At 42.6% G+C, this 27,310-nt stretch overlaps 1 protein-coding gene across 1 annotated transcript in view; it reads right to left on the bottom strand.

The window, feature by feature from the left end:
* The window catches only part of parp8 (poly (ADP-ribose) polymerase family, member 8), a 358,889-nt gene that overhangs the window by 89,531 nt on the left and 242,048 nt on the right, over positions 1–27,310 (bottom strand). Inside the window, exons 8-14 of the mRNA XM_067985593.1 lie at positions 25,199–25,259; positions 23,194–23,284; positions 12,967–13,033; positions 9,535–9,663; positions 5,349–5,904; positions 387–440; positions 208–303 (exon numbers count right to left, since the gene is read on the bottom strand). Coding sequence (XP_067841694.1) covers positions 208–303; positions 387–440; positions 5,349–5,904; positions 9,535–9,663; positions 12,967–13,033; positions 23,194–23,284; positions 25,199–25,259 — 1,054 coding nt within the window. The remainder of the gene's footprint in view (positions 1–207; positions 304–386; positions 441–5,348; positions 5,905–9,534; positions 9,664–12,966; positions 13,034–23,193; positions 23,285–25,198; positions 25,260–27,310) is intronic.

Here is a 27,310-nt window from a genome sequence, read left to right as displayed (position 1 = left end):
ATATGAAAACACATCATGTAAGCTTACCGTGAAGCTGACGACACAAATACGTGCGATGTCAGCCAAATCTTTTGTTATTTACCATCATTTAGTACTAAATATTAGTTTAGTTCTTCCCTTTGTCTGCACTCTAATCATTGAGTACACACTCACTACATCAGATTGCATAAACAAGTTCAAAATAAAAGGCGTAAAGGTTCTACTCACTCGGAGCATCGGCCCATTCTGAAAGACATGGGGCTCGTCACACACCACACAGTACTCATTAAGGATAGGTATCCGCTGCTCTGCGTACTCAATGGTCTGCACAAAATAAAGGGTCTTTAATTATGAAAAAGCAAGAGCCTGGCTAATGGCTGAAGCAGTGATGCTGATGAACTCCTTACCTGCACGAGAAACCCATGCTCCCTTGATACTAGTGTTCTTGCATTATAGCCAGACTAATGGGAAAAAAGGATGGAAAGAGAACATTAGTCATAACAAAAAGGATCGACAGGTATCAATTTATCAGCATTTTGTTTCTCAAGACTCCAGGAAAAATCCACAAAGTTTGCTGACACTATTATTACTAAAGGAGTAGTGTCATCGTGCTGAGGGGTTTTCAAATATGCACAGTTATTTGGAATAGCCAGGTAGAGCCTGCTAACAAAACACCCTCTGGAGCCACCATCTTAGATGGTATAACATGTTCACACCAATGCAGACACTATGTCAGCCAAAGCACCAACTCTTCAGTGTGGTTTCTATCAAAACCTTGAAAACTTCAATTAGGTCAACTTGAAGTCTTCTCTTTTCCAAAGCTGATGTTGTTGTTATAGCCACAGGGACACTCTCCCATCCCTTCCCCCACCCAAGACATCTTCCTTCCCCTAACAACTTCTTTTCCCCATGGCTAGCGGTCTTAATTCTTCAATGTCACAGATGTCCTATCTTGCCATAATAGATATAGGTTTGAAAACTTGCAATTGGGGGGCAGAATTGGGTCATGATCCAGGTGAGATGGGGAACTTTCAGATGCAACCCATTTGCACTGGGTTTCTGCCAATTCATGACAAAAAAATTGCACTCAGGGGAGGGGGGAGGGGGTTAGGGTTAGGGTTAGGGTTAGGGGTTCTTCTGCCTGTACCCTGTCACATTGGCCCAAAAGTTTAGGTGTGCCTCAGGGGTGCTCCCAGGTTTTTCCAAGAATTCTGCCCTAAGCACTCCATTAGGCCCAATGGGACCCTTCTTGGCTGAGAACAGGCGTAGTTTCCTTATGGGCCTAAAGTGGAGTCTTAGGATCTAAAAGTGAATGCCAACTAACCCCAGAAGACTTAACTGCCCCTTTTCAACTAGCACCTTAACCTCCTGACTGGAGGATTTAAAAATGTGCGCTTTTTCTTGGACCCAATCTGGGTGACAGGTGCCCCATCTCACTTGGGTGGGCACTCCTGTTGTTTTGCTATGGGTGCTGGTGTCCGCACAAATGTTTAAAAGACCCTATCCCTGGGACTTTGGATGGGGTCATCGATTGCTCACAGTAGCAGTTCTGCCCTGCCACACTTCCATCCCCTCTGAATTGATCGTAGGATTTCTACCCTTATATTTTTAAGAGTTTTAAAATAGGGTTTTAGAAGTATTTTATCATTATATCTATTTTGTTTAATTAAAAAAATATTTTCTATTGTATTTGCTCTCCTGGCTGTCCCCTCATCTTCCATCCTTCATAAAGTTAAGCTCATTCAAAACTCTGCTCCCGCAACCTAACCCGCACCAAAAACCACTCACCCATCACCCCTGTGCTTGCTGGTCTAAATTGGCTCCTGGTCTGGCAAACCCCTTGATTTTAAAATTCTCATCCTCATGATCAAATCCCTCCGTGGCCTCACCCCTCCCTATCTCTGTAATTCCTCCAGCCCTACAACCCTCTGAGATCTGTTTGCCTCCAATTCTGGCCTCTTGTGCACCCCCCATTTCCTTCAACCCGTCTAGGCCCTAAGCTCTGGAATTTCTTCCATAAACCTCTCCTCCTTTGAGAAGCTCCTTAAAACCTACCTGTTTGACCAAGCTTTTGGTCACCTGTCCTGATGTCTCCTTCTTTGGCTTGGTATCAATTTTTGTCTGATTACCCTCCTGAGAAGCTCCTTGGGATGTTTTACTATGTTAAAGGTGTGATAAAAATGCAAGTTGGTGTTGTTGCATTAGTGTGCAATATTAATGATTAACGTGTCAGTTTGGCTCAGGTGGTAGCATTCTCACTTTTGGGTCAGAAGGTTGTGGGTTTGAATCCCATAATATGGTTTGAGCGCATTTGAGTACAGTAATAAGGGAATGGGGCATTGTCTAAGGTGCTGCCCTTTGGATAAGATGTTAAACTACAATCCATTTGCCTGTTCAGGTGGGTGTTAAAAGGTTTAATGGCAGCATTCAAAGGGGAGCAGGAGTTCTTAGGATGTGTCATGGCCAACATTCTTCCATCAACCAAATTTCCAAAATAGATTAAGTGGTCATTCATCTCACTGCTGTTTGTGGGTTAATGCTGGCACAGAACGTCTGCTATGTTGCCTATATGACAAGTCAGTGGACTTGTCTTAGGACTGCACTGGAACATCAGTGTACACCATGTGCTCAAGTGGAGCTTGATGCCCACAGCCTTCTGTCTCAAAAGCATTAGAACCAATAGTGCCAGCAATGAGTCAGTTGACCCTAGTGAATAGTAGGTTTATCCTTGGCGGTGACTCATCATTGCGTGCCAAAGGGGAAATTCAGGCCTGTGCTGTTTTCAAACGTCAGAAATATTCTTCTCAAAGGTTTCACTCTTGAAATGCGTTTTCTGCTTGAACAGTGATACGTTCAACATATTTATATTACAGGTTGCTGCCTGTGTCAACACACAAGATTTATCAAATTCATAAAACAACGTGAATAACATGCAAAAAACCCCACAATATTGCAGAATATGAGAGTGGGATAATGGCGTGGATTCTGTGGGTTGAAATCATGCTCCATGATATTAATAATGAACATGTTATGTGAGATTCTTCTGTTCACCATTTTAACAAAACTGCTTCTTCATTTTAAACCTCTTAATGACTTTGCTGGTGATGAAAATTAACTGAAGCCCTTAATAACTAATGCTTCCACGTGAAAAGACAAAGCAGTAATTGAAAAAAAATTGCTTTCCTATTTCAAAAACAGTGGTCTGGTTTACTTTTTTTAATCTTAGAAATTTCCAGATGCACCCTACTCAGAGCCCAGACTGACCAGTCCAAAACTGAACAGGTGGTAAAGTTGACGCTTAGTCTCTCAATCAGCATTTTGCCCACAGCTGTGAACATGTTCCTCTGCAGTCATTAAGGATATGCACTGATTCTGGCTGTGTGCACAGCGTTTTACACAGTGTGAGACCAGCCAACGAAAAATCTGCTGTAGAGAGAGAAAGACAATTCACAGTCCATTGGCTTACCGATATTGTCGCTGTGACAAATACTATGGTTCAAGTGTAATAAGGTTCAATGTGGGGAAGTGTGAGCTCATCTACTCTGGATCCGAGAAGGGTAAATTGGAACATTTTCTTAATGGTGAGGGTAGGAGCTGTGGAGGAGCAAAGGGATTTTGGTGTCCATGTACTCAAATCACTAAAAGCTATTTTTAAAAATTAATTCTTGGGGATGTGGTCATCACCGGCAAGGCCGGCATTTATGGCCCATCCCTAGTAGTCCTTGAGAAGGTGGTGGTGAGTCTTTTTGAAATACAATTGAGTGGTTCAGCCACTTCCGAGGGAAATTAAGAGTCAATCATGTTGATGTGAGACTGGTGTCACATATAGGCCAGACCAGATAAGGATGGCAGGAAAGGACATTAGAGAACCAGATGGGTTTTTATGACAATCCAACAGTTTCATGGTTACTTTTACTGGTACTGACTTTTTATTTCCAGATTTTGTTTTAAAACTGATTTCAAATTCTCACACGGCCATGGTACAATTTGAACTCTCATTGTCTGTATTACTAGTCCAGTAACATAACGACTACACTATCATATTCATATCACATGATACCCTTATCACACGAGACCCTGAAGGGCCTACTCCTGTTCCTATCTTCCTATGTTCTGCTGATGCTGGGGCATTCCTGAGCCTTGTTCCAAGATGAAGTTCTTTCAATAACATGACTGCTACTGTAATTTCAAAGAGAGCTGGTTACAACTCTGATTGGTGTGACAAGAAAAAGTTTATATATGCTTGACATTACTTAATTGAAAATAATTGGAGATTATAGTAACAATCTATGTCACTATTTCTGAAACTAGGTTCTGAAATGTGAACCATGTCATCCAGTAACTTTTGTTCCCCCCCTCCAGCTGTCTCATGGTAAGGTTTTTTTTGATTAACTTCCAGTTCTTTTTGATGATACAGAGGAGTGTCTTTTTGAGATAAACACTTGAAGATGAGGCCTGTGTAAGATTTTATCTTCAGTATTTCTTTCTTTGTTGGCCTTTCACTTAAAGGGATAGTTTGAAATATGTGGTGTGTGTCTGACTCATTTGTCATCTTCTAATAGAATAATAGGACATGGCAGCAGTATTTTTCTTTAATTCTGGTGAAAAGAATTGGGGCTTTATCAAAAAATGAGAAATGGAAAGAAATTATATTTAATAGAATTGACTCTATTGGTCCTTTTCTCTAGTGACTATTCATTTTATCTGAAGTTCCTATAATTGAATTCAAAATCATCCTCATCTTCAGTTCCCCACCCACTTTATAAAAAAAAAATCTATCTTCAAGGTTTCTTAACTCTATGCAATTAAGCAGGCAAACTGTTACCTAATCTTTGAATGGTACTGTTTACACTGCTTGTTTGAGTCAATAGAAGGGATGCTTGCTGTAGAGGGGAGATGGTCAAGGTCAGATTTCCTCCAGAGAGAATCTCTGTCACAATGACATTCCAAACAGCAGCCCAGCTATGACCTCTGAATACTCATCACAAATATTCAGTGACAGTACAGAACCTTGCTTTGCTATAGGAACACTGTGATTTATAAAATGCCTACAATGTTAATGGTTTAAGATAAAGACAGGACAGTTCTAGTTGAAAATATTTCATGTATCTGCAGCACAGATCTAAGTCCAATGTAAGACTACTGCAGTCTTGATTTGCAGGTTCTAACTTCAATGCTGCAACTCAATTTTAAACTAGATGTTGGTGGCACTCATCCTGAATATAAATGTTTGTGATCAGACTAGTTTTAATTTTCTGTGCTCCTCTATCTTTCGTTAATGTTAGTCTTTGAAATGTATGAAATCCCATCATTAAGTTCACACTCAGGAAAAATAAAAAGAGAGAAATTAAAACTAGAAATTTACATACTGTAGGCTGTGATGAAGAGGAAGGTGCTAAAATGCCAATGAGACCTGAGGTAAGTGAGAGTCTTCTACCCTCAGAAATGGGCTCTTTGCACAGCTCCGTTTTACCCACTTTGGCATTGCTGGAGTAGGACCTGCTCAGCAGTTTGTGGTGTTTCAGTCCATCTGAGTCCTCTGTCTTCAGAGTGCTGGAACAGGACTTGCTCAGCAGCTTATGTGGCTTGGGGGCACTGTTGTGCTCACATCTGGGGTCACCAGAACATGTCCTGCTCAGTAACTTATGGGGCTTCAAAGGAAGATTTTCATCTAGCCTCATGGTACCAGAACACGACCTACTTAAAAGTTTATGTGGCTTTGTAGAATTAGCCTGTTCAGCTCTGGGGTCACTGGAGAAGGAACGGCCAAGAGGTTTGTGAGGTTTGGAGTCACAACCATCTTCCACCTTGACAGCATTGGAACAGTTCCTCTTTAACAGTTTCTGTGACTTGGGAATCCCATCTTGTTCCGGTTTCAACTTTGATTTGCTTTTGCCACATCCAGGTGGAGGATAACTTGGCGACCTAGGATTGAAGCAATGCTTTATTCAGTTTTAAATTTTAAGCTACTTCTATGAATACAATGGACAACAACTATTAGGAACACTTTTGCATTCATTCAACTTTAGATTAATTCAAGCACATTAATCCAATGCATTATGGTTCTAGCAAGATTATGAATACTTTGTAAATTAGAATCATGCACTCAATCACCTTTGTTTATAGACTGAAAGCTGATTGACTTACAGGTATTCTTGTTGTAGGCTATGGACAGATCAACTCAGTTGATAACTGCATTTACTTTACAGGGTACCTCTTATGATAAGAGTGACATAGGAACCAACCTAGTAAAGTAAATGGCTCATCAACACTGCCATGAGAGGCACTGACACCCTTCTTGGGAGGAGGTATTTTGAGGTGCATTCAACAGCTGGGTGCTGGAACTTGCATAGTGCCTGGATGTGGGTGGGCTGAGCTCTCAGGCCAGCAATGTGGTTTTGAAATCTTACCCCAACAGCAGGAAACATTCCAGTCAGATTGAGGGTCATGACTTCTGAGCAACTGTGCATATTCAATTTTTGCTGGTGATATTGATAATAAAACCACTAAATGAACAGGTTATGAGAGCCATTAGGGAGAATGCAATATAATGGACAGGAGGAGATTATGGGGTGAAAAAACAGTACAGACCTTGTTGAACAGAACTGAAAGGTAGAGGCCTTGGGTTGAGATCTGGCAGTCTCCTTCAAAACTGACCCTGCTAGAATTTACGGGGTTAGTGGGAGTGCACCTCATTAGCACGGGGCGCATGAGTGCAAAGGGCTCACTGTCTATGGAATTTCAGCCCCATAATATTTAAACCTGTGACTGTTAGGGCAATTTTACAAATTTGTACTCCCATTGTGGAGCTTCATCTGCGGAGAGCGTGCTTTGGGAATTTGGTCATGGAGATCAGCAGAATTTTACATCCATTAAAATTAATTTGCATGTTCATAAAATATACCCTATGGTACACTGTCTTTCCAAACTGGGTAAGCTCTAAAATTGACAGATTTGTCCTTTATTATCATTAATGGCCAAAGATTTTGGAAACTCTAGTTATGGAGATAGACTTGAGATACTAGGACTATTTCCACTGGAGCAGGGGAGGCGAAAAGGAGATTTAATAGAGATTTTTAAAATTACGAGGGCTTGAATAAGAAAAAAACTATTTCCTCTTATTGGGGAGACAGTGACAAGGGGTTATCAATTTAAAATTATCACAGAGTGAGATGAGAGGTTATGGGGAAATTACTCGATGCAGAAGGTTGTTGGAGAATGGAATGCTTTTCTACAGGAAGTGGTTGAGGGACAGATCATTGCATCTTTTAATAGAAAATTGAACAGATATTTGAAGCAGAGGAAGATACTGTGGGGAAATGTCAGGGCAGGGAGATTAGTTTGGATCACACTAGGAAAGAGCCGGCACAGACAAAATGGGCCGAATGGCCTCGCTCTATGCTATAAATTTCTCTGGTTCTATGGTTTAGATCCTCCTGTTGCAATCTGGTACAGTTTTTTTATGGGGGGTGGGGCAAGAGCTAGATTCAACTGAATGATTTTTAAGAACTTTAAAGTATTTTTAATAGAAGATTAGAAAAAAAAAATAGGTTAACTTCTTTTCGTAGGAATAAGAGTTAAAATTTTTAGCCTCCAAATCCCATTCTTTTTTGGGGCATAAATTTGGTGGACAAGGAGTGAAGGAGCATGAAATTGGGGCAAACTGCTGCTTCCATTCACTCCCGCTCCATCCCGACGTTACTCTTGTGAGCGTGCCTCGTGGGATCTTGGAGTCCATGAAATTCCCACCAATTACACTTCTTGTATGGCCAGCAGTAAGTATGTCTGCACAAGGCAGCCATATTTGTTGTGCAGGGCCATATATAGGCCCCAAAATGCCATATTCAATCAGCAATCAATCCCAGAGTGACCGATTGCGGTTTAAATATGGGCCTACCAGCAAGGGAGTAGCAGCAAAACAGATTAGGGCCAGTAAAGTCTACAGCCAGACCAACCCATTCGCACCAACTTGATGGAATGGCAAGCCGCTGCTCTGAAATTCCAGCTGGCCCATGGGCTGGGCAATCCAGTAGTGTCAATACTGACACAGGTGCCTGTCCCTAAAAATTTCAATGGTCCTGTCCCTGAGTTTTGGGTGGGGTCACGGTCAGGCCAGATGGAAATTTGGCTCTTCCACACTTCGTGTCACAATGGTACCACCAAGATTTCTACCATTTTGTCTACAATATTTGGTAGAGTAAGAAATCAAACTGTGGAAGAATTTACCCTTATAGAATCGTAGAATGGTTACAGCACAGAAGGAGGCCATTTGTCCCATCGAGCCCATGCCAGCTCTTTGTAAGAGCAATGAGTTAGTCCCATTCCCCCGCTCTTTCTTTGTAGCGCTGCAAATTTTTTCCCCATCTAGTATTTATCCAATTCCTTTCTGAAAGCCATGAATAAGTATCTTAAATATGCATTCTTTATCATGTACTTTACATCTAATCCCTGGCTGTTACCTTTGTGACTGAGACTTTAATCTCTTGTTTAGAGTGATTCTCTCCTGCTCTTTCCACTGTTCAAACATATCCTCTTAGAGGCTTAAATTATGAGGTCAGCTTGCATAAACTTGGCTTGTATTCCATTGAGTAAAGAAGATTGAGGAGTGATCTGATCGAGGTGTTTAAAATGTTGAAAGAATTCGATAGGGTAGATACAGAGAAATTATTTCCTCTGAAGGGGGAATCAAGAATGAGGGAACATAATCTTAAAATTAGAGCTAGGCCATTTAGGAGTGAAATCAGGAAGCACTTTCCATATGAAGGGTACTAGAAATCTGGAACTCTCTTCCCCCAAAAGGAAGTGGATTCTGGCTCAATTGGAACTTTCAAGACTGAGATCAATAGATTTTTGTTAGGTAAGGATATCAAGGGATATGGAGCTAAGGCAGGTAAATGGAGTTGAGGTGCAGATCAGCTATGATCTAATTGAATAGTGGAGCAGGCTTGAGGGGCCTACAGCTATTCCAATGTTCCTTAAGTTCCCTGAAAGCTCCAATGCTGCATCATTGAAACTGAAGCAGAAGCTGAAACCAGAATCATTTTTTACCTCAATCTGTATCAGCTTTAAGCACTAAAACTGGATCTACAAATACTTAGATATTTTAGTTGTCTGTGTGAACACTTGTCCAGGAACAGGTGCACTGGGAGGAGAGAGGGAGGGTGGAAGTGCGCTGCCTGCAGTCTGGTGAGCATTTATATCAATCGTCTGGTTTTGCAATGATCCCCTCCTCCTATTGTGCACTGAAGGAGTTCTGGTTCTGTATTTAACCAAGAGTTGCTTGAAACTGTGCAGAAACATTAAGGGCCCAACTTGGAAGAAAAAAAAACAAAGGGTACAGATACCCAATTATTAATCCATATAATTTAAAAGTATGTTTAAAAAATGGTAAAAGAAAAAGCCCATCAACAATTAAGTGTGCTTTGTGAGGCCATTGCTCCCATATGCTGACAGAATGGGCACTAAGTTGAGTTTGTGGTCACAAAATGAAAAAACAATGCCCAGTTCCAAGTAGAACTAATGCCAGAAGGAGATGGTCTTTCCTTGCCACATTACCTGCGCAACGTTGAAAAAATGTGCAGAGGGGATTTCACCTTCTTCTCACTCATCTTTTTGCCATGGGGACAGTTGAGCTTCTCCTTGCTGTTCTGCTTCCACTGGTGTGTAACAAAAGTCTGCATAATTCTGTCGGAGTAATAAAATGGAGATGTCAAATCTGCTGCACGAATGAAGTACGAGTTAGTCGCTATAGTTTCAGAACGACAATTCAGTTCCAACTCATTAAGGCATTTTAAAGCTTCAAGCCTTGCAATTTATTTGTGTCACCAAGGTAGACTCACTCCAGCTAAAACACCTGGCATCCATTCATTCACTATGATAATTGTATCTGTAAGTCGGACTTTATTTTATGCAAGTTTCCCTGAGCTGACTCGCTCCTACTGTGCGAGCAGCTCATTGGGACTTGTCATCTGCTCCACTAGAAATCTGGAGACATCCTTCAAATGCGTGTCCTGTTCTGCAGACTCTCATTTCAGCTGAAAACCTGCTGAGTAGCTGCTTTTACTTCTGTTGTATAATAACCAAAGTGAAAAGATTGCCTCCCTTGACAAATAAATAATGCTGCAGGTCACTCAAGCCAATGGGCATTCTGTCATTCGAGATCTCTGCCATATGTAAAGTTGCAGGCATTCTGGGATCCACCACACGCACATTGTAGTATAGGTTTCAGAGTGCCAGCGGCAACACTGATGCAACTGCAACTCGTTGAGTATATTCAGGGCTGAGAGGATAGATTTTTGGACTCTAGGGGAATCAGGGGATATGGGGATCAGGCAGGAAAGTGGAGTTGGGGTTGAAGATCAGCCATGATCTAACTGAATGGAGCAGCAGGCTCAAGGAGCTGTATCCTCCTGCTCCTATTTCTTATGTCCTTATAATTTGAACTGCAGACATTCTCCGATGTCTTCTGCGTAGGTCAGTAATGTGAAAATGGGTAGATTTAAAGAACACAAACTACTTATAGCCAGAACAGAATGGGTGCATGTGGCATTCAGTGTTGCCAGTAGCACCTGTTAATATCTTATTTATTATGCAGCAAAGACTTGCATTTAAATAGGGCCCGTTACGACCTCAGGATGTCCCAAAGCACTTTACAGCCAATTAAGTACTTTTTGAAGTGTAGTCACTGTTGTAAACGTAGGAAACTGTAGGAAATGCAGCAGCCAAGTTGCACACAGCAAGGTCCCACAAACAGCAATGTTATTATGATCAGATAATCTGTTTCAGTGATGTTGGTTGAGGGATAAATATCGGCCAGGATACCTGGGAGAACTCCCCTGCTCTTCTTCGAAATAGTGACATGAGGGGCTCGATATTAGCAGGGCGGCGTGTTCTCAGCGGGGGGGTCGACTGGGCGCGTGGGTAACGTGCCTGGTGAAATCAGGGTGTTCCGCATGCAATTACAGGATAATTGGAGCCACTTACCTGTGCTTCCGGGTTTCCCGCTGGTAAGCTGTGCAGCAGGCGGACTGCGCATGCGTAGCAAGGTCCGTCAGCTGGAGGAGCTCTATTTAAAGGGTCAGTCCTCCACTGACGGATGCTGCAGAAAATAGGAAAAATTACAGCATGGAGCAGCCCAGGGGGAAGGCTGCTCCCAGGTTTAATGATGCCTCACTCCAGGTATCATTGGATGGGGTGAGGAGGAGGTTGAGGACAGAGATCTTCCCCCCAGTGGGCGGGAGGAAGCGGCCTGCCTCTGCCACCAAGAAGGCCTGGCTCAAGGTGGCAGAGGAGGTCACCTGCACCACCAACATATCGCCCACCTGCATACAGTGCAGGAGGCGCTTCAATCACTTAAGTAGGTCAGCCGAAGTGAGTACACTTACTCATTCCCCTACACTCCATCTGCCACATCACCGCCCCCACCCCACATCTCCTTCTGCACTGCCAACACTCTTCTATCACATCACCCCTCATACCCACTCAAAGCTCATCCTCATCTTACCTGCACTTACTCACCTTGCCAGTACTCATCCAACCACTACCACTCAACCCAATCCTCATACAGTCTCATGGCTCTATCTCATACTCACCCTCTGATGCATCTCTTTCACGGTCAGCCTCACTCAACCTGCCACTACCTGTGCTGCAGCCACAGGGCATGCATCACACATGTGCAGTAGGAAGCGTAAGGCAAACGTGTCGTGAGCATGAAGGGTGTTTGAGGGTTTGTCATGGTGTTTACCTATGTTTGATTTTTGCTCAACTCACATAACATATTATATTGTCACCACTACTGCCACGTCTTTGCGAATCTTGTCTGGTTTGTGCAATAATGCCCTTTCCGGAGGATCACTATGAAGACCCATTGTGTCACTGCAGAGTGGGTGTAGGTGTATTTGCAGAGCTCTTTTGTGCAGACGACTGAGACCAGTGATGTCCCCGGTGACACCCTGGAAGGATGCGGAGGAGAAGTTGAGGGCAGTGGTGTCTTTGACAGCGACAGGTAAGAAGATAGTGCTCGGGCCAGCCGGGAGCAGCTCGGCAAGAAGGAGGCTGCAGATGTCCACGACTACATGTCCATGGAAGCTGAGCCTCGGTCTGTAGACCCTTTGGCGAGGGTAGTGTCCACTGCGAAGCATCTCTCTCTGCGGTTGCCCTCCCTCCTGCTGTGCAGGTGGATGTGTCACAGCACTGTGTTGTGGAGCTCTATGTGTCAGAGGTGGACGGCGGGCCGGCGAGGCTGGTGATGCTGTTCGCCCTCCGAGGATGTCATGACTGCAGCTACGGCGGCCCCCATCTGGAAGATGTACATTTGAGGGGGTCCGCAAGGTAGGTAAATGTGTCTGGACACCGGGGTAAGTGTGCAAGTTTACGCATTTGATTGTTAGGAGGAGGGTGGTGGAGGCCAAACTTTGTCCAAAGTGATAGAGTGGCCTCCTGCAATGAGTGAGGGTCTCCCCACCCCACCTGTCAAATGGACTTTTGCAGCTGCCACAGGCTGGTGGCTGCAACACGTCCATTTCAACTGGGAGTGTTTCCCCCAGTACGGGAAACAGTCTCAGTTAATTGCAAAATCCGATCCCTCCTAAAATATCAGGTCAATCAGGTCTGCAAACAACCTGAAGTACCTGTTCAAGTACTTTAAGTGGCACCCCGCCGGCTTTAATTGCCGGCGGGAGTCCCACATGCGGGGGCTGCGCGCGCATGTGAGCTCGTCACTGGGGAACCCGGAAATGGGGCAGGTTGGAGCCGGGCTCTGGACCCGCCCTGGGAATCCCGGATTTTCGCAGCCCCCCCACCACGAACGCACCCGATCGCGGGTGCAAAAATAGAGCCCGAGATCTTTTACATCCAGCTGAGCGGGCAGACGGGGGCCTCGGTGTAACGTCTCATCCGAAAGATGGCACCTCCCACAGTGCAAGGAGCTATGGAAATGCAAGTTGTTGTTGTTCTTTAAATACCTTATAATTTTTCTGAAAGACTTACTTTTTCAATTGATGTCCCAGTCCAAATCGATCCTTTGTTGATGTCTGGAAAACATCAACTGTTGGAACTGTAAAATTACAGGAGAGATACAAAGGATATTGTTAGGAAAACATGAATAAAAGCATAATATTGCTTTATGTGTTAGAAATAAGTAGTTCTCAAAGGCTATAGATGCCTTGTCTTTCTGTAAATTATTTATATACACTGACTGATTTAATTGCCCACTGACTGGGAATGAATGATCACTGTGTCACAGCTCCAATTACAGTAAATTAGGAACTGTGGGAATTAATTTGTTAAATACAGTACTTTAAATGGAAATGGTCTTGGATAAAGAGCAGTGGGACACTCGGTTTGCCACACAAGAGAGTAAAGCTATGCTCATTCATTCAGGGCTTATACGTCAGCAAAGTCTTATTCGCAAATAAAACCAAACTTGAATGACAAATTACAAAAATACTTTTTAATTGTATTTGACACATCTATAAATGGGACAAAATGTAGAACAATCTATTGTATTTATCATGTGCATACCTGAAAATTAACATTCTATTCTTCCCCCCTCCCCTCTCATAAAAGCCCGTGCTGCCCCTTTGTTTCCATGGAAACATAAGAACATAAGAAATAGGAAAAGGAGTAGGCCATCCGGCCCCTCGAGCCTGCTCTGCCATTCAACAAGATCATGGCTGATCTTCTACCTCAACACCATTTTCCCATATCCCTTGATGCCTTTAATATCAAGGAATCTATCAATCTCTGTTTTGAATGTACTCAATGACTGAGCCTCCACAGGCCTCTGGGGTAGAGAATTCCAAAGATTCACCACCCTCTGAGTGAAGAAATTTCTCCTCATCTCAGTCTTAAATGGCCTACCCTTTATTCTGAGACTGTGACCCCTGGTTCTAGATTCCCCAGCCAAGGGAAACAGCCTCCCTACATCTACCCTGTCGAGCCCTGTAAGAATTTTGTATGTTTCAATGAGATCACCTCTCATTCTTCTAAACTCTAGAGAATACAGGTCTAGTCCATTCAATCTCTCCTCATACGACAATCCAGTCATCCCAGGAATCAGTCTGGTGAACCTTCGTTGCACTCCCTCTATGGCAAGTATATCCTTTCTTACGTAAGGAGACCAAAATTGTATAGAATACTCCAGGTGCAGTCTCACCAAGGCCCAATATAATTGCAGTAAGACATCTTTACTCCTGTACTCAAATCCTCTTGTAATAAAGGCCAACTATTACATACATAGCAATGAGAGTCATGGGGCCATATTTTCCTGTCTGTTGATTTTAATGAAAAAGAGTAAGTGAGTAAACATTGATTACAATAGTGGTAGATAACACTAATGGACTATTTGTCCATGTTTAGCTATACCTACCTTTCCAGATCTAGATTTACAAACAATAGTGAAAAGCTAGTAATAAAAGAAATTGTTTAGTGTTTGTTAAAGCCTTGTTAAAGTCATTAATGGTAGAGAAGATGCTGGGGGATGCAGGTTCCGTAGCTGCACAATCAAATTAAAAGTGTCAAATCTGGCACCATCCAGACAAAGCAGTCTGCTAGATTGGCAGCCCATCCACCACCTTAAACATGCACTCCCTCCACCACCAGCGCACCGTGGCTGCAGTGTGTACCATCTACAGGATGCGCTGCAACAACTCACCAAGGCTTCTTTGACAGCACTTCCCAAACCCGTGACCTCTACTGTCGAGAAGGACAAGGACAGCAGGTGCTTGGGAACACCATTACCTCCAACTGCCCCCTCCATGCACACACCATTTTGACTTGGACATATATTGCCATTCCTTCATAATTGCTGGGCCAAAACCTTGGAACTCCCTATCTAATGATCTAAACTGGATAGCCAGGTTGTGAAGGATAGAATTCTGGAGCCTGGTCTTCAGTTGCTTCTAAGTCTTTATTCACAGAGATCAACACAACCCACACCCTAGATAAGCTCCCTTATAAATGGTTACAAGAGAGTTCCCAATTGATGCGCACCACCTGAGTACAATTAACACTAATTGATATAAATCACATGGATACAATTAACACCTAACTTTCCGCGACCGGAGGGCACCGCAGGGGCTGGAGTGCATCCTGGACTGATATAATAAAATTATAATTTGACACTTACTTTGGGTTGTTTTTGGTTTACTGCGCATGAACACACCCTAACTCTGCCCTTAACTGCAACAAAAGGAAAAAAAACAAGAAAAAAGAAAATTTTAAAAAAAAATTAACACCTAACAGCACAGCAGGAGCACTTTCACCACATGGACTGTAGCGGTTCAAGAAGATGATTCACCACCAGCTTCTCAAGGGCAACTACGGATGAGCAATAAATACTGGCCTTGCTAGCAACAGCTATATCTTGAGAATGAATACATTTTTAAAAAAATTAGAATTTCATGAGTTTAAAGATGGGAAAAAATTTGAAGTATCAGCACAGTAGTGACAGAAGTGAATAGTACGCATCTGTAAGGTGGAAAACTTTGGGTGAAGAATCCTTTCAAATTAAATGTGGCTCTTGTGGGGAAGTGGAAGGAGCAAACAACTAGAACGTGGGAAGGAAAGGAGGTTTTTTCTCTTTTAATTAGTGTTGATATTCAAAACAGGCAATTCCAAAACGTGCACCATAATTTTTGTGCATGTACACAGATTGCCATAGTGAGGACCATGGATGTGTGGGGTGCATCTTGCAAGGTGGGGGAATATTTACAATAGATGTTATTTAGAGGGAGGAGGATTGTAAAAGTGAATGATTAAAGGATAGGATGGAAGACAATGAAATATGAATCTTTCTGGCTTCATGAATGGGCCTGTATACATTGGAGTTTAGATCAATGAGAGGTGATCTTATTGAAACATATAACATCCTGAGGGGACTAGAAGGGGTAGCTGCTGAGAGGATGTTTCCCCTTGTGGGTGAGACTAGAACTAGGGGACACAGTTTAAAAATAAGGGGTCTCCCATTTAAGACGGAGATGAGGAGAAATTTTTTCTCTCAGCGTGTCGTGAGTCTGTGGAACTCCCTTCCCCAGACAGCGGTGGAGGCAGGGTCATTGAATATTTTTAAGGCTGAGTTAGATAGATTCCTGATTAACAAGGGAGTCAAAGGTTATAGTTGGTGGACGGGAAAGTAGGTTTGAGGTCACAATCAGATCAGCCATGATCTTATCAAATGGCAGAGCAGGCTCGAGGGGCCGAATGGCCTACACCTGCTCTTAATTCGTATGTTTGTATGTAAGCAAAAAAAACTGGAGATGATTCAGTACAGACATATTAGCCAGGATTTTGACCCGGAGCCGGGAAGGGGGCAGTCGAATCGCGGACGGGAATCCCGGAAGTACGGGTTTCCCAGATATCCTTACGATTTTGACTTAAGGACGCCTTTTATTCTTTTTTTGTTGGTTTCCCTTCGGACAGGCCGGCCTGAGTGACAGGCTGGACTCAGTCGAATGGGAGCAGAGCGAGGAAGAGGACATAAAAAGAAGTCTTCAGGTAAGTCTTAGATTTTATGGATGGGAGGGGGCATTGGAGGGCACAGGGGCATTGGTGGGATAGAAACATAGAAACATAGAAAATAGGAGCAAGAATAGGCCATTCGGCCCTTCGAGCCTGCTCCGCCATTCAATATGATCATGGCTGATCCTCTATCTCAATACCATATTCCCGCTCTCTCCCCATACCCCTTGATGCCTTTTGTGTCTAGAAATCTATCTAGCTCCTTCTTAAATATATCCTTTCTTAGATAAGGTGGCCAAAACTTCACACAATACTCCAGGTGTGGTCTCACCAAGGCCCTGTATAACTGCAGTAAGACATCTTTGTTCCTGTACTCAAACCCTCTTGCAATGAAGACCAACATACCATTTGCCTTCCTAACTGCTTGCTGCACCTGCATGTTTGCTTTCAGTGACTGGTGTACAAGGACACTCAGGTCCCTTTGTACATCAACATTTCCTAATCTATCACCATTTAAATAATACTCTGCCTTTCTGTTTTTCCTTCTGAAGTCGATAACTTCACATTTATCCATGTTATACTTCATCTGCCGTGTATTTGCCCACTCACTCAACTTGTCTAAATCGCCTTGAAGCCTCTTTGCATCAGATAGAGGCACCAATGAGCATGGGGGCACTAATGGGCATGGGGGCACTGGGGGACATGGAGGCATCGATGGGCATGGAGGTCATGGGGGGGTGGGGAGGTCAGTCATCGGAGGTCAGTCTCTAGGGGAGGCGATCGGGTGACAGTCACCAGTGTGGGGGGGTGGGGGTGGGGGTGGGGGGGTGTCAGGATCGGGGATCATCACAGTGGTCCAAGATCATTGTGGGGTGGGGAGGGGGGTGGTCGCGATCATTGTGGGGTGGGGGGGGTGGTCGCGATCATTGTGGGTGCATGATCACTGCAGGTAGGCTTGTTGGGCCTGGGAGAAACACTCCTGCTCCTCCAGGCCCACAAGCTGTGACAGAAAGGCACTTACCTGCAGTTTTGGGCCTTCTCACCTCCTCTCGCACGGTGTGAAGGAGAAGGCTCTGGGAATCCTGGCCCTCAGGGGTTGCAATCGCGAAACCTTTCAAAATGGAATCCCGCAGCCTCCTAGGAGCGGGTTGTTGCCCGCCCCTCGTCCTGCCCCGGTGTAAGCCGGAAATAGGTGGGTTGGAGGAGGATTGGGGGCGGGTCTGAAATTATTGTAATTTTCAATGCCCCCCGCCCTCAACCCACCCGTTTTTCACAGTTAAAATCCTGCCCATTATTATACGACAGTGAGGTACAAACACCCAATGCTATGTTTATTGGTACTTTTGGAGCTTTTATTGATGCTACACATGTGTATCTGACTTATAGTTAAAAATCTCACACCTTGTAATTGGCCAGTGTTAACGGCCCTGTCCTTCTGACTGAGATTGGTATGCGTGCATGTGTGTGAGGATCAGGGCGCGTGGGATGGGGAGGGATTGCACGACAGGAAAAGAAAAAGGAATGGGGATGTCCAATTATGGTATTGAGAGACCTAGGTGAAGGGACAAGGTCCATAATGCAGAACAGGACAAAGGTTGAAAAGAATGACAGAGCAAATGTTTTGGTTTAAAAAGCCAGTGGGTTATAGCTGTTAAAGTCTACACACTTCCTAGGTTTGGGATGATAACAACCCTCAGTTCACAGTGAAGCTACAGTAAGCAAATTAAGGACTGAACTTTCCTCCCCACCATAAAGTTTTACAGTATTGATACTCAGGGTGTGCTTATCATTTTAAGCCATTGAGAACAAGGCAGCAGATGGATGCCTCTTAATGCAGTGCCTCTTCGGGAAAAATAAAATCGGGATTTTCTCAATTTTTGTTCAATCATTTGGCATAAGTTTTGCCTCTCCACAGATGGATTAACAAACTTTGGCACTTAAACTGGTTAGGTGGAACAAGAAACTTTAATGAGTTTTAAGAAGAAATTACACAGCTTCTTATCAATAAATGGGATTCAAGGTTATTAGAAATGTACCAAGGAATACTGTGGACCAAAACAGAAAATGCTGGAAACACCCAGAAGGTCAGGCAGCATCTGTGAAATGAGTTAGGGTTAATGTTTCAGGTCGATGACATTTGGTCAGAACAGCAACCAGTAACATTAACCTTACCGTCCTCTCTCCATAGATGCTGCCTGACCTGCTGAGTGTTTCCAAAATTTTCTGTTTTTATTTCAGATTTCCAGCATCTGCAGGATTTTGCTTTCTGTTCCATTGAATATTGTGGACAGGTGGGCTAATAGGACCAAAGATCTTCTCCTGCTACTGTGTTAGTATGTAACTTAATTGTGAGTGGTGACAACCTGGATCTTGCTCTGCCATAATGTGCTAAATAGCCTGTTAGCACTCATTGTTAAGGGTTGCACACTCAGATTGTTCACTTGGACGAGGTACCAGAGGGTTGCCAGTGTCCAGATAACTGTACCAAAGTATATCATCTTTGGGAGGAGAAGGAAGAAAATGATGTACCTGCTTTTGTTTGTGTTAAAATAGCAAAATAGGTGAATTTCAGAGAAATGCAATAAGTCTTCAATGTAATTTTAAGGCAAAAGGTTGAGAGCAGAGAGCTGATTTGAAAAACGTTTCCAAAACAATACAATGCAATCACAGCTCACTGTGTCACTGCATAGTTTTTCGGGGCTGGAATATAAAGATGAGGAAGTTATGCTTCAGTCGTATAGAGCCTGGGTCAGACTCCATCAGGAGTATTGTGTTCAGTTCTGGGTACCCCATCTCAGGAAGGACATATTCGACTTAGAGGGGGTGCAGTGCAGATTTACTAGAATGATATCGGGACTAAAAGGGTTAAATTATGACAACAGGTTGCATAAACTGGGCTTGTAGTCCCTTGAATTTAAAACGTTGAGGGGCAATCTAATAAAGGTGTTTAAAGTGTTAAAAGGGTTAGATAGGTTAGGTAAGGAGAAACTATTTCTTTTGGTGGGGGCATCCAAAACAAGATAGCAGGATAAAATTAGAGCTAGGCTGTTCAGGAGTGAAATCAGGAAGCGCTTTTTCACACAAAGGATAGTGGAAATCTGGAATTCTCTCCCCCAAAAGGCTGTGGATACTGGATCAATTAGAGTTTTCAAGACTGGGATCGATAGATTTTTGCTAGTAAGGATATCAAGGGATGTGGAGCAAAGGCGGATAAATGGGGTTGAGGTACAGATCAGGCATGATCTAACTGAATGGCGGAACAGGTTCGAGGGGTGAATGGCCTACTCCTGTTTCTAATGTTCCTATGGAAGTCCGTAAACAGCGGACATCTGCTTTCAGGACAATTACAACATTTTTTTATATGTTCTGCAATTTTAAGAACAAAGAGGGGATATTTTCTCTGTGTGTTATATGTTATCAAATACTGAACCTGTTCTTCCATCTGAGGCAGCTGTTGCGATTGGTGGTAATTTTACCCTTCACTCACTGCCAAGTGGAATATGCCAGTTCAGTCCTTTTGCGAATGACAACCTATGCATATTCTGACATAGGTTTAGCACAATATTAAACTAGGGGCAGATCTAATTTGCATATGCCACACCCTAGATATCAAGCTCTGAAATGGCTTGTAGCACAAGATCTAGAAGTCACACTCACAGCAAACTTTATTACTGCTGACAGACCAAGATCAATAAGTTTCAAGAGTTTTTTTTAATTGTAATTTATCCTCATGTATTCTTTCATCTGAGACCTGCCTGAATTTGCATCTTTGCTGCTGAGACAGCACTCAGATGGCCTACTCCCAGCCCTTCACCGCTGCCTTGGTTGGCTGACGATGCCAAAATGAGAAGGAGCAAAAAATATATATATAGCTAAGAAGAATTTAAATAGTGAGAAGAATCTAATCACAAATTGTCCAAACAATAAGATACAAGGTAAAATGGCCAATAGCAATCTTATCACCAAGATCAGAATATGAGTAATATTCCGTAATATGTAAATTGCTTGTAACGTGAGGAACAAAATTAATATTTTTATTTTTGTAGTTTCCCATCAGCAAAACATCAGCACATCAGCCACAAAGATTTTATATGGAATGACAAGTAGTTGGAGTGTATTACAAGGCATCTCAGCATTTCATAGTTTAGCTGAGTTTTCAGCACCTTAGCTCATAACTCATTCCAAACTAACAGATATTTGATACATTACAGGACAGGATCCCACTTAGGAAGGAAGAACTTGTATTTATATAGTGCCTTTCACATCATCACAACATCCAAAAGCGCATCATATCCAATTAATTAATTTTAGTCACCAATTGTTTTGTAAGCGATTTAGATTTGTTTGCTGTAGTTCATTACAGCACTGTAAAGTCTGTTTGGCCACCATGTGCACCATTGTCTGCTGAGGTCCGTAGAGGCTGCTGAGTCCAACATTGCTCGATGTAGGAGATGGCTGGAGTCAAGTGACAAGATGAGGAATATAAAATTCTGATGAAAATGTATGTAAACTGACTCGTCCATTAGTGCCAGCAACTTTCTGTTACCTCATTCAGCAGGCTATTTGACAGTGGGAGGGAATCGCAGCTGAGATCATCCTTTTCTCACCCCATGTCTACACAAGTGCACATTGCACATTCCAACAGATTTCTGTGGATTATGATCAGGAGTAGGAATCATGGGTGATTCTTCTTGACCCTAACCAAGGATTGTTGAGGCCAACTGCAGCCTCTCTACTCTAGGTGGGGTCAGCTAACCTGGTATCTAATCTTGGACTTAACTGTGTATGCTATTTTTATCACTATGGTTACAAATGGGTTAATCACTTTGTTAAAGTTACATGCACAGAACTTTGTTACAAACATGTTAACAGGTGCACCAAAAATAAAGTACAGAGCAACTTTAAACCTTAGGAGCTGGAGATTCCTTCTGGGCGGTATCGCTGCTGGAGGCAGGTTGGGGGTGGGCAATTCTGCCCATTGTCTGGTGCCCCAACCCCGAGTCTGACCCATTTTCCTGGATCGGGGTTAATTACATATTTAGGGCGGGCTCCTACCAGTATCGCTGCTCTGCAGAAGGAGCCCGCTACTGTTAAGTCAGAAAATCATGTGGTTCTGCAGTGGAACATTTGTTCCAGCCCCTGAAGGGAGAGGGCTACAAGGGAAAGAGGGCACAAGCACCCTGAAGATCTAAAACAAATTTCGTGGAAATGGCTCTGCATGAGCCCATAGCATTACTGCTGGCATTAGGAGGGCTTAGGAGTGGGAAAGGAGGCCAGGACCAGTTCCTCTCCCTCCTTATTTGGCCCTGGCAATCTTTCCATTACTGCTGCAAAGTCAGTACCGCCACCCCAGTTCTGTTCTAACTGTGGACTGGCGGTACTGTGGCAGGAAGGCATGGAAATCAGCTTGTTTTCCTAAGTCACCCCCGTCACTGTGGTTTAAATTTGATGGGTGGATGAGATTCCTGCTGAGGCGAGGGGGGACAGAAAGGCATAATCAAAGGGGCATGAAATTGGCAGTAGGCAGCCCCACACCATTTTCCCAGCTGCACCAAAGCTATGATGCTCAAGATCAGGTGGTGTACCTGAGAGAAATAGAGTCTAAAGATCTGTATGGCACAGAGGCACAACAAATGGGGTGCTCACCCACTGACCTAATGAGGGATCCTTTAGGGGGAATTTTCTGGCTTTGGGCTCCCACTTGTAAGAAAAAGTGAATAAACTAAGAAACAATGAAACATGAAATTAACTGTAGACAGGTTAAAGAAACTAAGATTAAGCAGCCAAACCAGGAGTGTGCAAAAAAACCATGAACCAGCAGCCTCATTAACCCTGCTAAAAGGAAGGAGTGTGTCAAGTATTATGAATCAGCAGGCCATTAAACCTGCTGAAAAGAAGGGGTGCGCAGGCACCAGAAATTAGCAGGCCATCAACTTACTGGAAGAAAGAATGCAGACACACAATGGGTCAGCCACCTGGGGAAACATTAAAAGAGGAATGTGGTAGTGTATCAAACACCTGCAATGGAGACAGCCAAGATCAGCTTATCACAGGTTTAGAGGGAACACCCCACCTGGCCAAATCACCTGTGAGACAGTACGTGTAAAACTAGGCATACCCCACGCAGAAAACAAGTGTATAAAGATTGACCCACATCTACCAGAAGCACAGTCAGAATATCGAAGGGATCAGAGGACTTTCAGGGGACGGGAATGCTGGCAAAACAGCCTAACCCTGTGTGATCCTAAAAGGGGAAACGTAGCGGATGCAGACGGAGTGAGGAGTATAGAATTGCCACCGGCGCCGGCTGTCCAGTCCTAGACGGGTAGTATATTTCCAGTCTAGGGTTGTTAGTTATCACTCGGTGATGTGTGTATCATTTGCTGTCTGTGAACAATAAAGCCTCAATTCTTTACCAAAAAGGTGTCGGGTCGAAATGATTAAAAGGAACTAACGTACCTCGTTATGGGATTCCAACACAGTGGGGAGCCTCTCCCACAATGAGTGGTAATTATCTTAAATGGTCAGAAATTATAGACACTGCCTACAATGTTCAATTTGTGTTCTCGGTAGATGAGATTCCCTACTGGCAATGCAAAATCATAAAATGACCTCTCCTATATCATATCTATATTTTCCATCAACATCAAAATGAAAGGTTGGTGGCACCTATCTATGTTAAACATGTCTAGGTATAGATGACATTACTTTGAGCAAAGTCTCACATTAACCTAAAAGGTATAGAGCAGTACTAACCTGGGCCATTTAAATACTGTGTGAGAGAGCAATGCAGCCGCACTATCACAGGTTCTGTGCGAATTACGTCCCATGCAATAGCAATCTCCTCCTGTCAAAAAGCCAGGCAAGCAGAAAGAAAGCAATTTATTCAGAAATATAAAGGTAACAAGATCCATCAGAAATGTATAATGAATGATCACACTATGTACACACTTCATTCACTTTCTAATATATTATAACAAAAACACTTTCACATCTCTTTTGTGTGCTAAACTTGACAGTGTTTAAGTTGTCACCCTAACAGCTCAATCATGCTTGGCTCATTTTAAATTGTTACCATTCATCATCATAATCTATTGTAAGGTAGTGGAGGCTCCAGATAGGAATAAACTCAGCAAAAGCCAGTCTGGGATCTTAATGCCGAAACTCCTCCTCTTGATAATTTTAGTGAAAAATTTGGCTCGAGTATGAATTGAGAAATCCCATTTTCTACTCAATTCGGCTTTGTCGTTGAAATCATCCACGGGAGAAATTTCATCCCTTCATTGTTAACATTTAATTGTAGTATCCAAGTTGTTATACACAGTGGTATATGCTATGTGTAGTTAAATCATAAATGCTTTTATGAAGAATACAATTATGATTTCACATAGGCCAGAGAGGAAATCTTCCCCAGTACAGCAATTGATAAACTCCCAGTTGATATCTGCTTTTGATTCCACTGTTCCATGCTTTCAATTATTGGACAATTTATCCTCATCATCCTTTGTATGATATTCCTGGGACTGGATTAATGCTTGTACCAACAGTTATTAAGTAGTGCCCCTGAACTAGGGAGACAACAAATGAGCTAAGGTTCCCATGTTGTCCGCTGACTCCCTCTAGGAAATGAGCATGTGTAGAAATCGGGCAATAGCAGGACTGGGCTCCGATATGTTGCCCTACATGACTGCACAGTTTTCTGACCCTCACTTTCAAGTCTCAGACATGAAGAAAGGTCAATTGGGTGAATTACTGAAGGGAGCCCTCCAGAAATTCACTCAAGTGTCCATTCGCCACGTCTGAGACTTGAGTCAGCGCCTTCAGGAAGGGGGAAGAGAAATCAGAAAAAAAAAGATAAATGTAATCAGTAATTATATTTAAAGTAGCATAACATTGTTGAAAGCATTTAATTATACATTGTTTACTGGAATCATCAGGATGAAAGACACATTTATACAAGATTTCACTCTCCATATTACTTATTGTGAGAGTCCCAACAATAGGGGTACTTTCCATCTTATTGGGTGGCATGGAATGGATGCCAGCACCAATATATGAATATTAAAACCTAGAATGAAGTACACTATAAGTGTGCTTTTGCCGAGGTTATCTGTGAGGACTATTCATACATGGCTTTCTTTTAAAGCGATTTTCCTTCACCCCATTTTAAAAGCTAAGAATGATGGCACAGCCTCACCATATGACACCTCTCATAATACTGCTTATTCCCCACTTTTAAGGCATTTATTTTATAATATCCTTTCATCGGCTGTATGCCATATATCATTCTCTGGTTGAAACTATAGGCAGTAAACCTACTCTTATGCTTGTTTCTATCACATTAGGTGAAATACTACAGCCTGTGGTGGTTCAGTCTCCAATTGTTCCCCTTTTCTCTTCCCCATGAGGAAAAAGCCACGTTCCATCAATTCGCAGAGGCCAGAAATCAGAGACTTGTTCTTTTGGGACCATAGGGTAAACTCACAGTCCACTGCTTATCAGGCCAGCACTACACCATCCATCAATTGATGTCTTGTGAGCTAACTGAGAGCCCAATCAACACATAAGACAGCATTAGTACCATGAACATTTTCTCAGCGGTGCAGACAATTTTAATTTCTGAATTTAATGGAATTTAATGAGCCATGAATAAAGTGCCCTTCAGTATAAAATCAGAATCGTTAATCAATTTATTTGCACATTAATTCCATGTTTCATGAATCATGTTGTAATAAAATGAACAACAGGTTTGTTTACTCACATCGAGAAAGCTGACATCGATATGCAAGTCGATGTCCACATCATCAATTGCTCCATACTCCCTGAAAAAGAAAGAATGTTTTAAATGAATGCTTCCAGGAATTAATTGTAGCTAGGCAATTTAGTATGATAAGCCTTTTAAAAAATGTCAGTAACTTTTCAATTTTAGAGATACCATAGTGGCACCCTGTATGCAGAGATGTGGCTTTGTGTCTGCGCTTTCCCACTGTTGGGAGGGACACTGAGTGGAAACCAGGTGTTGCCTCACCAGTGGTAGGGAAAATGGCTCAGCTGGTAGTGCTCTCATCTTTGAGTCAGAAAGCTGTGGGTAGAAGCCCAACTTAGTGACTTGAGCACGTAATTTAGGCTGACAACCCAGTACAGTGCTGAGGGAGTGCTGCATTGTCAGAGGCTCTATCTCTTGAATGAGAAGTTAAACTAAGGCCCTATCTGGCTGTTCAGCTGAATATTAAAAATCCCATTCAAAGAAGAGTACAGGCTTCTCTGTGTCCTGCCAACATTCCTTCCTAAACGAACATTACCAAAACAGATCAAAAGGTCATTCCTCTCACTGCTGCTTGGGATCCTGCTGTGTTTAAAATGGCTGCCTACATAACAGTCACTGCACCTCAAAGTAACTCATTGTGAAGAATTTTGGTTTTGAGATAAAAAAAAAGGTGCTAGCCAAGAAAGAAACAATTTGAAATAAGTTGCTTTTACGTAGCCCCTTATCATATCTCGCAAGTGCAAATCATTTTTTCCCCTCAAGTATGTCCTAGTAGTTGAGTTATGGATCATATCATACTCCCCTTTTCCTTCCTGCCTGTTATTGGTGTATGCCTCAGGAAGGCAAAATAAATTGGTATTTAATAATGTTAGTTTTTCACACAAGTTAGTGTAAAGAACTGTATCATATTGAGGATAGTTTAACCCACAGTAACACAAGTGCAGAATGAGGATGAGTAGCTCCCACAGCAACCTTTATAAAAATTAGGGATAAAGTTTAGGGATAAAAGTGAACCAGTTAATAAGGCCACTCGTGTGACCTTTGTGACAACTGAAAGTTTGTACTCACATTTATCCTAAGACAACCGATACCTAAAGAGAACTTGCCCTAAATTCTCAACTGAGTGGTAATGTACTCCTCTCAATTGCGAACGGGCTAGTGGGGAGTTTTGAAAACCCAGTCCTCTTTAGATCATCACGTCATTCTAATTGCTGTCTATCTCCAATCAAATTCTATTCTCTTCTTTGAAGGTGGTGATTAACAATGGGACATGGTTACACTGGTGCTGGGACATGGTTACACTGGTGCTGACAACCTTGCAGTACTTCACCCAAGGCATTGTTAAGGCATTGTTAATATTTCATGGCAACTGTTAGCAGGCTATTTGACTGGGGATGTTTCAAAGCCAAACTAATCTTGTCCTAATCTGATACGCAGCACCAGACACTAATTAAAATAATGCTTCACAATTTTTTTTTGCCTCTACATTAAATAACAAATCTTAAACCTCACCTTCCTTCCTTGATTTACTGCTGCCACAAGTTCTATTTAATACCAAGATTGTTCCACAAATACACTTTTCAATATGGTGGCCACCTACGTCTGGAGAAATACAGCTCAGATGTCTTATTCCGGATTATTAAAGTTCCCCTTGCACTTGTAATAGTCCTCATTCTAGGTAGATAATTTCATTTTGTTAATTAACTTATTTTAAAAATGATACACTTGTGGTATGATAATAATGCTCAGCAGGGCCATGTAAAATGCAGAACTATTTTTAATTCACCATTAAGGAAGGTCCTATTACTTCATCACTCAGGAGTTATTAAGTCTTGCTGATTTGCAGAATAAATGACAGAATCACAAAAATCATAGCACAAAAAGAGACCATTTGGCCCATCGCCTCTGTGCTAGCTCTTCAGCCAGCTCTTTATAGTTCTCTACTGAATAACCTCTATATAGTTAGCTAATCCTCCATTGCAGTCCTATTATTATTCAGGCAAGTAATCTTTATTAGATCCCTGTGAATATATTTCACACCCCGGTCATTTTTGTTTCTCCCATTCCAATAAACTCGTAAAAGTCCTTTTCCTGTTTTGTGGCTTC

Source organism: Heptranchias perlo, chromosome 1 (genome assembly GCF_035084215.1).
Source record: "Heptranchias perlo isolate sHepPer1 chromosome 1, sHepPer1.hap1, whole genome shotgun sequence".
NCBI classification, from domain to species: Eukaryota; Metazoa; Chordata; class Chondrichthyes; order Hexanchiformes; family Hexanchidae; genus Heptranchias; species Heptranchias perlo.
Note: the sequence above shows the minus strand (reverse complement) of the source record. Positions and strands in the feature narration are given on the sequence as shown.